Source organism: Eptesicus fuscus, chromosome 13 (genome assembly GCF_027574615.1).
Source record: "Eptesicus fuscus isolate TK198812 chromosome 13, DD_ASM_mEF_20220401, whole genome shotgun sequence".
In the NCBI taxonomy this organism is placed as follows: domain Eukaryota; kingdom Metazoa; phylum Chordata; class Mammalia; order Chiroptera; family Vespertilionidae; genus Eptesicus; species Eptesicus fuscus.
This window is the reverse complement of record NC_072485.1, coordinates 37,365,438-37,379,235: the sequence shown is the minus strand read 5'-3', so window position 1 is coordinate 37,379,235 and position 13,798 is coordinate 37,365,438. Positions and strand designations below refer to the sequence as shown.

At 45.3% G+C, this 13,798-nt stretch overlaps 1 protein-coding gene across 2 annotated transcripts in view; it reads right to left on the bottom strand.

Moving 5' to 3' along the window:
• The window catches only part of INTS4 (integrator complex subunit 4), a 98,746-nt gene that overhangs the window by 68,554 nt on the left and 16,394 nt on the right, over nucleotides 1-13,798 (bottom strand). For both annotated transcript variants that reach the window (XM_054725753.1, XM_054725754.1), the window contains exons 3-4: nucleotides 10,745-10,862; nucleotides 4,866-4,972 (exon numbers count right to left, since the gene is read on the bottom strand). In XM_054725753.1, the coding sequence (XP_054581728.1) occupies nucleotides 4,866-4,972; nucleotides 10,745-10,862 (225 nt within the window). The remainder of the gene's footprint in view (nucleotides 1-4,865; nucleotides 4,973-10,744; nucleotides 10,863-13,798) is intronic.

Here is a 13,798-nt window from a genome sequence, read left to right as displayed (position 1 = left end):
CTTGTTCAAGGGTCCACGCTCAACCACAGGTCAGGCACATAGTCTTAATTTAGTTGAGCCTGCAAAAGCTTATGACAGATCTGCTATTTCCAGATTTTTTTTTTTTACCATAGTATGAGTTTCTACAACACAAAGATCACATAAGAGAAACTGGCAAGAAACATGAAAAGTTATCTCAAGAGAGGAAATACAAATGGAAAACAAGTATGAAGCCTCACTAATATTTTTAAAAGGAAATTTAAAAAGTAAAACACCACTTTCCTCCAACCAAATCAACAAGTTTACATCTAGTTTTTAAATATGAATATCCAATGCTAGAATAATACAGTGAAATTAGGCTCCATCCAACCATGCATTCATTGGCTGTTTCTTATATGTGCCCTGACCAGGAATCAAACCTGCAAACTTGGAGTATCGAGATGATATTCTAACAAACTCTAAATGCTTTTAACTAGTAACTCTATTTATGAACCATTTATGTTTAGAAAACAACTCTAAATACAGAAAATATTTTAGACTAGTAATATTTATTTCAGTTTTATTTATAACATGAGGCCCGGTGCACGAAACTCATGCACGGAGGGAGAGGGTGTCCCTCAGCCCAGCCTGCACCCTCTCCAATCTGGGACCCCTCGAGGGACATCCCTCTCACAATCCAGGACTGCTGGCTCCCAACTGCTCACCTGCCTGCCTTCCTGATTGCCCCTAACCGCTTCTGCCTGCCAGCCTGATCACACCCTAACCATTTCCCCGTTAGCCTGATTGATACCTAACTGCTCCACTGCCAGCCTGATTGCCCCTAACTGCCCTCCCCTGCCAGCCTGGTCACCCCCCCTAACTGCCCTCCCTTGCATGCCTGGTACCTCCCAACTGCCCTTCCCTGCTGGCCTGATCGCCCACAACTGCCCTCCCTTGCTGGCCATTTTGTGGCGGCCATCTTGTGTCCACATGGAGGCAGCCATCTTTGACCACATGGGGGCAGCCATCTTGTGTGTTGGAGTGATGGTCAATTTGCATATTACTCTTTTATTAGATAGGATTTTAAAAATGGTTACAATATAAACTTCCAATAATAACAGAAAGTTAGGTAAAGTGTAGCTCAATTATTTAACAAAATATCATGTATCCATTAAAAACATTTACAATATAAGGAAAATACTTCTGCTTTTATGTTAGTGAAAGAGCAAAAGCAATATATGATTACAGCTATGTGTTTAAAAAAATAGCAAACAGCCCTAGCCAGTTTGGCTCAGTGAATAGAGCTTCAGCCTGCAGATTCAAAGGTCCTGGGATGGAGTCCTGTCAAGGACACATGACCGGGTTTTGGGCTTGATCCCCAGGAGGGGGCATGCAGGAGGCAGCTGATCAATGATGTTTCTCTATCATCAATGTTTCTATCTCTTTATCCCTCTCCCTTCATCTCTCTCTAAAAATCAATAAAAATATAAAAATAAATAAAATACACACGTGCAATTAAATTATTAAAAAATAAGTTAAAAAATAGCAAAAAATCTGTATGCAGGAGAATTATCAGAAAGCAATACACCAAAAGACTAATAATGGTCACCTTTGGGTAGTGAATTATGAGTGTAGTTTTTTCTTTATACTTTTCATCATCTTTCCAAAGTTTCTATGAATATAAATTTTTATAATAAAAAGTTTATTAAAATAAAATTTAAGAAATTTCTACTTCAAGTGTAACAATCCACTTAGCACAACACTTGCCTCACAAGCATGACCTCATAAATACAACTAACTAAATAAATATATAAATATATACATATGTGGAGATATACTTACTCTCAAACATACAATCCCTAGTTTTTTCCACTTAGGCTCTTAATATTATACTTGTCAAAGTGTTTTGTGTTTGTTGTTATTTATTAAGAAAACTGAAGCACTCTTTCCTGGGACTCAGAAATAAGTGTTCTAATTCTATGAATATAATATTCTTCTACAATTCTAACATATTTGTCTTCTAACCTCAAAATCAATTTATCACAAAGTTTAAAAGTAAAACCAATTCTACAAGTTTAGGAGCTGCTGTTATGTACAAAAGGCAGCTAATTAAAAGCTCTAAATTAAATCAAAAGGCACAAAATAATATATTTATTTTATAAACAGAAAAAATAAACTTAAAAAAGAAAAACCTTTCCCCAACAGTTTTTTGGGTCAAGTTGTACTGTTCATTGAGGCAACAAGGCACAATAAAAAGAACATGGGCTTTGGAACCAGCAAAACCAGAGTCCATACCCTGGTTCTGCAACTTCTAGCTATGAAAACTTGGACAAGTTAAACTCCCTACACCTCAAGTCCCACCTTTATAAAAGCGGTAACAGTGCTTTGCCTAAAGGACTGTGAGGAAAAACTGAAAAACTGGATATAAGGTACCATAATAAGGAGAGCACTTTTATTTGGCACAGTATACATGATAGCTACTACAATTATTTTGTTTTCTTTTGGGAAAAAGAGGAATTTTATTTTCTAACAAGTTATTCAACTTTATTCCTAATCCAACATCAAGAAAAAACAACATGAGAGAGGAGGAACCAAGATGGCAGCATAGTTAAACAACTAATCTGCTGCCTCACACAACAATTTCAAAAATACAACTAAAAGACAAAACATCTACCACCCAGAACCACGGGAAAGCTGGCTGAGTGGAAGATTTACAACTAAGAAGAGAAAGGAACACAAACGCTGAAAAGCTGAGGTATGGAGGCACGTGAATCGGGCTGGCGGCGGGCGGCTGGGTGCACAGTTTTTCTTCAACCCGCAGGGAAACAAGCTCCCGATCACTCTGAAATCCAGTTTCTGGGGACACTCGGGGGACCCAGACACCTATGGGGAGAAGCTGGACTCTCGGCCATTGGGTCGGAAAGTGAGAGTGACTTTTTTGCAGTGGTGCGCCCAGCAATCATTGTTTTACGGCGCTGGAGCGCGGGGCGCAGGGACTTGGAAACAGGAAAGGCAGAGACGGCTGACGCCAGCCATCGCCGTTGGCCACGCCCCAGCCTAGTGACGCCCTGAGACCCCGCCCCGCCCCGCCCTGAGGCCCCGCCCCACACATTCTACAAATCCGCCCAGGCTCCACACAGCGGCTTTTGCATATAAATGGCCTGTTCTGTGGCAGCTCAACCAAATTAACTGCAACTCCAGTCAGACTGCTCCAAATCCGCCCAAGCAAAGGAGGAGAAAACTAGTTCTTGCTGTAGCTCCTGCTGGGGGACACACAGACCACAAGGGTACACCAAGAGTGTCCACCTCAAGTAACTGGGAGGCTGACCCGTTGAACCAATAGGACACCAAGTACACAAAGCTACCCTACCAATTCAGGGAAGCAGTGAAAATGAGGAAGCAAGGAAACAGATCACAAACCAAAGAAATGGAGGAGAACAAGCGACTGGACCTAGAGTTCAAAACCACGGTTATAAGGTTTTTCAAGAATTTGATGGAAAAGGCCGATAAATTCAATGAGACCCTTGAGGATATGAAAAAGGACCAACTAGAAATTAAACATACACTGACTGAGATAAAAAATATTATACAGAGAACCAAAAGCAGACTAGAGGATTGCAAGAATCAACTCAAAGATTTGGAATACAAAGAGGCCAAGGACACTCCTCCAGAGAAGCATGAAGAGAAGAGAATTCAGAAAGTTGAAGATAGTGTAAGAAGCCTCTGGGACAACTTAAAGCGTACCAACATCAGAATTATAGGGGTACCAGAAGAAGAGAGAGAGCAAGATGCTGAAAACCTATTTGAAGAAATAATGAACGAAAACTTCCCCCACCTGATGAAAGAAATAGACTTACAAGTCCAGGAAGCACACAGAACCCCAAACAAAAGGAATCCAAAGAGGACCACACCAAGACACATCATAATTAAAATGCCAAGAGCAAAAGACAAAGAGAGAATCTTACAAGCAGCAAGAGAAAAACAGTTAGTTACCTACAAGGGAGCTCCCATACGATTATCAGCTAATTTCTCAACAGAAACCATGCAGGCCAGACGGGAGTGGCAAGAAATATTCAAAGTGATGAATAGCAGGAACCTACAACCAAGACTACTCTACCCAGCAAAGTTATCATTCAGAATTGAAGGGCAGATAAAGAGCTTCACAGATAAGAAAAAGCTAAAGGAGTTCATCACCACCAAACCAGCATTATATGAAATGCTGAAAGGTATTCTTTAAAAAGAGGAAAAAGAAGAAGAAAGATAAAAATTATGAACAACAAATACATATCTATCAACAAGTGAATCTAAAAGTCAAGTGAATTAAAAATCTGAGGAACAGAATAAACTGGTGAAGTTAATAGAATCAGAGGCATAGAATGGGAGTGGATTGATAATTCTCAGGGGGAAAGGGGTGTCTGTGTGGGGAGTATGGGAAGAGACTGGACAAAAATCATACACCTATGGATAAGGACAGTGTGTGTGGGGGGAGATAAGGGCAGAGGGGGGTGGGAGCTGGGTGGTGGGGAGATATGTGGGGGAAAAGGAGAAACAATTGTAATCTGAACAATAAAGATTCATTAAAAAAAAAAAAAAAGAAGAAGCCTCTGTATAGGGTAGTGAAGACCTGGCTACGGGGGTGAGGGGGGGTTAGGTCTGGGAGGAGAAGGGTAAAGGGGTGAAAATGGGAGATACCTGTAATACTATCAACAATAAAAATATATTAAAAAAGAAAAAAAAGAAAAAGAAAAAACAACATGAGATAGCTCTTAAAACCATTGGGAGTCCTTGACAATTCTCAGTTACAATTTTACATTGTAGAACTAAGCAGTTCTTATAGCTCATACCAACAGATAATGCAAAACTGTTCAAGAAAGAAGCAACCCTATATCTAATCATTATACTCTTACCTTGCAGGCTACATCAACTAATCGCATCTGGATAGCTTGATTCTCTGAGAGTTTAGTGCCAATTGCAAGCAAAGTGTCCAACAGTTGAGCTAGGACTTGATGAGACTCTAGAAAGAAAGATAAGAAGTTGTGTTGTATAATTTCAAAAAGAAACTAAGTTTACTTGGGTAAGGAATGTAGATTTTTTTGTCAGCTAAGTTCTACTATTTGATCTTTGATTCCCCTCAACTTAAAGCTAAGTTCCTAAGGGTATCGTATCTAAATATTTGAATCCTCCACAGGTTGGCCAAAGTGCCCCCCAAATGTTTAGTACTTGACTATTTCAAGGGCTTTTCACTGCCGTCAAGGTACAGTCCAAATTCTTTAGCAGGTCACACATACATACATACACTACAATGTCTAGCCCTGCCTGCCTTTTTCCAATTACTTAGCTTTCATGTCCCCCTATCTTTGCTCAGGCCAACTTCTCTACCTAGAATGACTTCATCCACACTCGACTCCATTCTCAGCCCACTCTGAGGGAGTACCTACTAATCTTGAAGTGTCACCTCCTCTATGAAGCTCTTCCTCTTCCCCAAGAATGGACCATTTCCTCCTCCATGCTTCCACTGCACCCTCTACATCAGCTATAACTCTTTACTCTACTTACCTATTTTTACATCCGATTAAAACAGGAAAGTAAAAGAACTTTGAGAGCAAAGATAGTATTTTATTCACCTCTGTATTCTCACAATCTAGTATAACTCATTAAATGTTCAATGAATGTTTAATAAATGGGTAAAAAGCCAAATCCAAATAAATCAATACCAATCATCTTAGCCAGATTTTCTTCTTTGTTCCAAAATATGGTTCTTTTAATGCTTTTAGTATACAAGTGGATTTTAGGTGGCATTCAAATAACCATGTAGATATATTAATGTGCATAATAAAAACTGCAGTTACTATCTATTGATGTCATGTGTCACTATTTTCCTTTTAACATTTCTAATATAATGAACCCCTTTAATTTTACTTAACTAAAAAAATTGTTCACTTAAGAGAAACACTAAGTAAACCATAGTATAGAAGTGAAGCAAGTATATAAAAAACTAGAGGCTCAGTGCACAAAATTCATGCACGGGGGGCGGGGAGCGGGTGTCCCCTCAACCCGGCCTGCACCCTCTCTAATCCGGGACCCCTCGAGGGATGTCCGACTGCCTCTTGCAATCTGGGACCACTTGCCTGCCTGCCTGCCTGATTGCCCCTAACCCCTCTGCCTGCCTGATCGCCCTTAACCACCTCTGCCTGCCTGCCTGATTGCCCCTAATTGCTCCCCTAACAGCCTGATTGCCCCTAACTGCTCCCCTGCTGGCCTGACCACCCCTAACTGTCTCTGCCTCACCCCACACCCGGGACCCAGGCTTCCATCCCTCTGGCCCGCAATAGGCACCCAAGACACGGGCCGGCTTTGCCCGGGCCGGCCACAGCTGCAGGCGCCTAGGACCGCGGGGCAGGCAGCTTGTCTCTCTCCCTGGCCACAGGCGCAGCCATTGGTGCCTGGGACCGTGGGACGTGCAGCTTGTCCATCTCCCCGGCTGCAGGCACAGGCGCAGCCGCTGGCGCCCAAGACTGCGGAGCGGGCAGCTTATCCCTCTCCCAGGCCATAGCCTGGCTGGTCCCCATTCCTCTCTCGCAAGCTCATCTGTGCCTGGCTGGTCCCCATTTCTCTCTCCCCAGTGTTGAGTGTCTGAGCTGTTACAGCATGACAGCGTGAGGGAGTGATGACCATTTGCATATTAGCTCTTAATTATATAGGATGGTGTACATGATATATAAATGACTAAAGCTCCGAAAATATTGGTTAAATCACCTCTTAGTAAGACTTCTAGTCTTTCTCTCACATCAATGTCTGTCTGTCTGTCTGTCTGTCTGTCTCTCTCTCTCTCTTTCTAAAATCAATAAAAACATGTCCTCAGGTGCTCTGGCCAGTTTGGTTCAGTGGTTAGAGTGTTTGCCTGTGGACAGAGGGTTCTCAGGTTCAATTCCTGTTCAAGGGCCCTGGTCAAAGGCACGTACATCTGTTGCAGGTTCCCCAGCCCCAGTTGTGTGCATAGCAATCGATGTGTCTCTCCCGCTCCCTCTCCTTTCTCCCTCTTACTTTCTCTGGAAATCAATGGAAAAATATCCTCAGGTGAGGATTAAAAAAGAAAGTCTTTGGTAGAAATTCAACACAATTACAATTTCAGTATAAAGGTGTTTCTAACAAAATTTTTTAAAACTTTTCAACTTTAGCCCAGCCAGGTGTAGCTCAGCGGTTGAGCGTCGACTCAGGAACCAAGAGGTCAGCAATTTGATTCCTGGTCAGGGCATATGCCCAGGTTTCGGGCTCAATCCCCAGTGGGGGGCGTGCAGGAGGCAGCCAATCAATGATTCTCTCTCATCATTGATGTTTCTCTTTCTCTCTCCCTCTCCCTTCCTCTCTGAAATCAATAATAAAAATATATTAAAAAAAAAAAACAAAACACTTCCAACTATGTACTTCTGTTGTATGGAAAGCACATCTCAATAAAGTTGATTTTTTTTAAAAAGTTTTAAACTTTAGCCAAAGAGCCACATACGTTAACATTAAACAGCTATACAATAAATAAGTTTAGATTGTCTCTGAATTCACTGGCCCTTTATTTCTCTCATAATCTCTTAAGTTTATAGACTAAATGTTGTCCAATATTTAAATAATCACATTTGTTTAAAATGTACTAGAGGCCCGGTGTATGAAAATTCAAGCTCTGGAGGGGGATCCCTCAGCCCAGCCTGCCCCCAATCACAGTCGAGGAGCCCTCAGGGGCAGGAGGTGACTCAGCGATCAGTGGAAGGTGATGCCCCATCACACCTCTGCTGCTGCCACTGCTGGCAGTGCAAGCCTCTGCCGGCCCTGGTTACCTGCACCTTGGGCCAGCCCTGGGCAGCTGGGCAGCTGGCATCCGAGCCTTGCCTGCACCTCGGGCCGGCCCTGGGCAGCTGGGGGGCTGAGGGGACTGGGGGACTCCGGAGGCAGGCGCACAGAGCGGCCGGGCCCACCTGGGGCGGGGCCCGGCCTTGCCATGTGCCCACTGCCCCGGCAGGGCTGAGGGGACTGGGCACTGCCATCTTGTGGCTGAAGGCGCCGCCATCTTTGAGGGCAGGGCAGTCAATTAGCATATCCCTCTTTACTGGCTGTGGGCATCGCCATCTTTGAGATGGTGTGAGGGTCAATTAGCATATTCTCTTTTTATTAGATAGGATACCCAAAATAAAACTATTCTCTAAAACCACAACTAATTCAAACAAATTACAATATTTTCAGAAATAGCAAGATTTTTTTGCTATTAAGTTTTCTCTTTTAATATGCCATGATATATATATCCTACCTAATAAAAGAGTAATATGCAGATTGACCCCAACTCTGTGACACCCACAAGCCACACCCACCAGCCACGCCCACCAGCCAATCAGAGCGAGTAAGCAAATTAACCCTACCAAGATGGCTACCGCCACGGAGAAAGTAGGAGGGAGGCTTGGGTTTCAAAGGCGATAGAAGAAGCCAAGCTTTCCCCTGCCCTGGCCGGCCTAAGCCTCCACTCAAGGCTACAAAGTTTCAATTATAGAAGGTAAACAAATCCAAACAGAAATGGCTGCCGGCCACGGAGCGAGCAGGAGGCTTGGCTCCGCTCCAGGATACAAAGTTTTAATTGTAGAAGGTAAATATATCCCAGATACCAGGGCCTCCGCTTGGGTCACCAGGGGGCGTGGCTGGCCTGCAAACCACCACAGGCCCCTCGCTCAGCCGACCCACGCCCCAAGGGAACGCCCACCCTGATCCGGGACACCCTTCAGGGCAAACCAGCTGGCCCCCACCCATGCACCAGGCCTCTATCCTATCTAATAAAAGAGTAATATGCAGATTGACCATCACTCCAACACATAATATAGCTGCCCCCATGTGGTCAAAGATCCTGCCCCCATGTGGACACAAGATGGCCACCACAAGATGGCCAGCAGGGGAGGACAGTTGAGAGGCACCAGGCCTGCAAGGGAGGGCAGTTGAGAGGGACCAGGCTTGCAAGGGAGGGCAGTTGGAGGCAATCAAGCCTGCAGGGGCAGTTAGGGGAGACTAGGCTGGCAGAGGAGGGAAGTTGGGGGCAAACAGGCTGGCAGGGGAGCAGTTAGACATCAATCAGGCTGGCATGGGAGTGGTTAGGGTGTGATCAGGCTGGCAGGCAGAAGCGGTTAGGGGCAATCAGGAAGGCAGGCAGGTGAGCAGTTGGGAGCCAGCAGTCCTGGATTGTGAGAGGGATGTCCCAGATTGGAGAGGGTGCAAGGCTGGGCTGAGGGACAACCCCTGCCCCCATGCACGAATTTCATGCACCGGGCCTCTAGTATATATATAATCCTCACCCAAGGATATATTCATTAATTTGAGAGAGAGAAAGAGAGAGAGAGAAACATCAATCAGTTGCCTCCCATACACACTGGACCAGGGATTGAACCTGAAACCTAGGTATATGCCCTGATGGGGAATCGAACCTGAAACATTTTTGCTGTGCAGGACAACACTCCAACCAACTACGCCATCCAGCCGGGGCTGCCATAAGACACATTTAAAAAATATTTTTTAAACTGATTTTTAGAGGGGGGGGGGGGGAAGGAGAGGGGGAGAGAGAGAGAGAGAGAGAGAGAGAGAGAGAGAGAAGAGAGAGAGAAACATCTATCAGTTGCCTCCCACACATGCCCCAACTGGAGATTGAACCCAAAACCTGGATTAGGTACCCTGACTAGGAATTGAACCCTCCACCTTTTGGTGTATGGGACAATGCTCCAACCAACTGAGCCATACCAGTCAGGGCCAAAGAACTTTTCTTTTTATTTAATTTTAAACTAGAGGCCCAGTACATGAAATTCATGCATGGGATATGGGGGTTGAGGGGTCTCCCTCAGCCCAGCCTGCACCCTCTTGCAATCTGGGACCACTGACTCCTAACCGCTCGCCTGCCTGCCTGCCTGCCTGCCTGATCACCCCTAACCACTTGCCTGCCTGCCTGATCGCCCCTAACCACTCTGCTTGCCTGTCTGATCACCCCTAACCACTCTGTCTGCCTGTGTGATCACCCCTAATCACTCTGCCTGCTTGCCTGATTGCCCCAAACCACCTCTACTTTGGCTCCCACCACCACGGCTTGATCTGGAATGACGTCTGGAAGGTCGTTCAGCTGTCCAGTCTAATTAGCATATTAAGCTTTTATTATTATAGAATAGTAAGGTAACTGAGACACTAACTATAAAACAATCTTGTACATTAGAAAAAACACAGAAAATTAAAAAAAAAAAAAACATTAAAAAGGTGAAGTATTTTCCCATTTCACCTAAACACAGAAATAATGTTATTGGGCATCAACAAGCAACAAACAGAAAAAGTAACAATAACATGTGAGACCTAGGAGATGTCACTTTTATAGGGACAGAACTCAGAGACCACATATGACCAGGACAGCCCCTCTCATGGTTTCTGAGTTAATGTGCAAAGTCACCTAAATATCATCTCTGTCCCATACAACTTAACCTTTAATAAGTTAGTTAACTTCTCTGAACTTCAGTTTTTCCACCTTTAAAATAAGGACAATGACATCTATCTTCTATCATATGTAAAATACTTTAAGCATATGGCACTAGGTAGAGGTCAATAAATGATAGCTATTAAGAGAAAAACTACATTTTAACTCTAAGGTAAATATATGTACATAGTTTTATTGAATCATCCTCAAATTCCTTTTTAATACCAACACAACAATATTCTGTTTTAAATTCTATACAAAAGGAACTAAAGATTTCTGCTCTAAGTGTACAGCTTTTAAATTGCAACTTACTTTCATTCTGCAGGATGTTAATGGCATCATCCATAATACAGTCTGGAGAAAATCCTGCAGTCTTTGACAATAACCCCAATAATGAAGCAATTTTCAGTCTCACAGATGGATCATTCTCCTGGAACAAAAGAAGCTATTGTTACCTTGATGCTCTCCTCTCAGCTAACCAAAAACAGAAATGAGAAACTAACATTTCAAAAGAGATTCAATGATCCAAATATTCAAAGCCTTTAACTGTATATATTTCAGAGGAGAGAGCTTTCTTATTCTTATACCCAAATACAGAAAAATGAATGAGAAATTTTTTATGCCTTCCTCATGTCATTAACTTCTAACCAGAAATGTGCTTTTGGGATTAAAAGTACCTTTTCTCTCCTGTGCAGTTACACATGAGTTGCACCAACCTGTACTACCAACACTGGCCACCCAATGATGCTGCCAGCACCTTGCTCTTGGAGCCCCTGGAAATTGGGTGCTGCAGCCACCAATGCTATTACCAGAAAAAAATATTTTTAAAAATATATTTTATTGCTTTTATACAGAGAGGAAGAGAGAGGGATAGAGAGTTAGAAATATCAATGAGAGAGAAACATTGATCAGCTACCTCCTGCACACCTCCTACTGGGGATGTGCCCGCAACCAAGGTAACATGCCCTTGACCAGAATCAAACCTGGGACCCTTCAGTCTGCAGGCCGATGCTCTATCCGCTGAGCCAAGCCAGTTAGGGCCAGAAAAAAATTTTAATCTACTTGTTTTTTTGGGATCACCAGATCCTCATTAGAAGATTGGGGCAGGTAAATCAAATTAACTGGGTCTAGGTCTTGCACCTGGACTGTAGGTACAAGCAAGACTGAGAAATGAGTGGTCTGGCCCTTTTAGTTTTAATATTGGGAGATGGTCTCTAATTTGCACAAAGATTCTATGGTGAGAAATTTCCCTCAAAGACAAAAAGAACCATGTCCATTTGTTCATTCCCTGTTCTCAAGTACGAAGTACCCTACGTTCCTAAGAAGGTAACTGAGCACAATAAGGAGGCCTCAGTGGGGGAAGGAGCAATAGTTATAAAGTCAGAAGACCTAGAATCCTGGTACACCACTTACTATATTCTATATAATAAAGAGGTAATATGCAAATTGACCATCACTCCAACACACAAGATGGCCGCCCCCATGCGGACAAAGATGGCTGCCATAAGATGACCAGCAGGGGAGGGCAGTTGTGAGCAATCAGGCCTGCAGAGGAGGGCAGTTGCGGGCAGCTGGGCCTGCAGGGGAGGCAGTTAGGGTTGACCGGGCAGCAGGGGAGGGCCGTTGGGAGGGGCAAGGCCTGCAGGTGAGGGCAGTTGGGAGCAACCAGGCCTGCAGGGGAGAGCAGTTGGGGGCAACCAGGCCTGCAGGGGAGGGCAGTTAGGGGTGACCAGGCCAGCAGGGGAGGGCAGTTGGGAGGGACAAGACCTGTAGGGGAGGGCAGTTGGGGGGGACCAGGCCTGCCAGGGGGGGCAGTTGGGGGGACACCAGGCCTGCAGGGGAGGGTAGTTGGGAGGGACAAGACCTGTAGGGGAGGGCAGTTGGGGGGGACCAGGCCTGCCAGGGGGGGCAGTTGGGGGGACACCAGGCCTGCAGGGGAGGGTAGTTGGGGGCAACCAGGATGGCAGGGGAGGGCAGTTGGGGGTGACCAGACTGCCAGGGGAGGGCATTTAGGGGTGACCAGGCCAGCAGGGGAGAGCAATTAGGAGTAACTAGGCCGGCAGGGAAGTAGTTAGGCGTCAATCAGGCTGGCAGGGGAGTGGTTAGGACAGTGATGGCGAACCTATGACACGCGTGTCAGCACTGACACGCGTAGCCATTTCTGATGACACGCGGCCTCTGAGGCGGCTGCATGCCGAGGATGAAACATTTGCTGCTCCTGAGGATGAAACATTTGCGAAATAATGTTTTTTCCTCAAAGTGACACACTACCCAAGTTATGCTCAGTTTTTTGGCGAAGTTTGACACACCAAGCTCAAAAGGTTGCCCCCATCACTGGGTTAGGAGGTAATCAGGCTGGCAGGCAGAAGCGGTTAGGGGCAATCAGGCAGGCAGGCAGGTGAGCAGGTGGGAGCCAGCAGTCCTGGATTTTGAGAGGGATGTCCGACTGCCCGTTTAGGCCTGATCCCACTAGTGGGTCCCAGATGAAGAGGGTGCAGGCTGGGCTGAGGGACACATACATCCCCCCCCCCCCCCCCCCCCCCCCCGTGCATGAATTTCATGCACTGGGCCTCTAAAACATATATATATATATATATATATATTTTCTTGGTGCACGGATTCGTGCACCGGTGGGGTCCCTCAGCCTGACCTGCAGGGGTCGGGCTCAAACCGGCTCTCCAACATCCCCCAAGGGGTCCCGGATTGGGAGAGGTGAGACCAGGATGAGGGACCCCACCAGTGCAGGATCCGGGCTGGGGAGGGACCATGGGAGGGCTCCAGGGCATGTCCGGCTCCTCTCGCCCAGTCCCAATTAGGGCCCATGGAGGCCAGCTGGCTTGGGAAGGACCATGGGAGGGTGGACAGCCGCGGAGGGACCACAGGAGGGCTCCAGGGCGTATCCGGCCCATCTCACCCAGTCCTGATCAACTGGACCACAGCAGCAAGCTAAGCTACCGGTCAGAGCTTCTGCCCCCTGGTGGTCAGTGCATGTCATAGCGACTGGTCGAACGATCGAAAAGTCACTCAGCATATTAGGCTTTTATTATATAGGATAACCTTGGGAAAATCAATTTTAAATACCATGGTGATTAAAATGGAAGGCGCAAAACTAGACAGAGAAACAGATTAAAAATGTATTGCAGCATGGCCAATGTGGTTCAGTGGTTTAGCATCAACCCATGAACCAGGAGGCTACATTTTCATTCCTGGTCAGGCCACATACCCAAGTTGCCCACTTGATCCCCAGTAGGGGGCGTGCAGGAGGCAGCCGATAGATGATTCTCTCTTATCATTGATGTTCCTATCTCTCTCCCCCTCTTCCTTCTTTTCTCAAAGTCAATAAAACATTTTTTTTCTTAAAAAGTG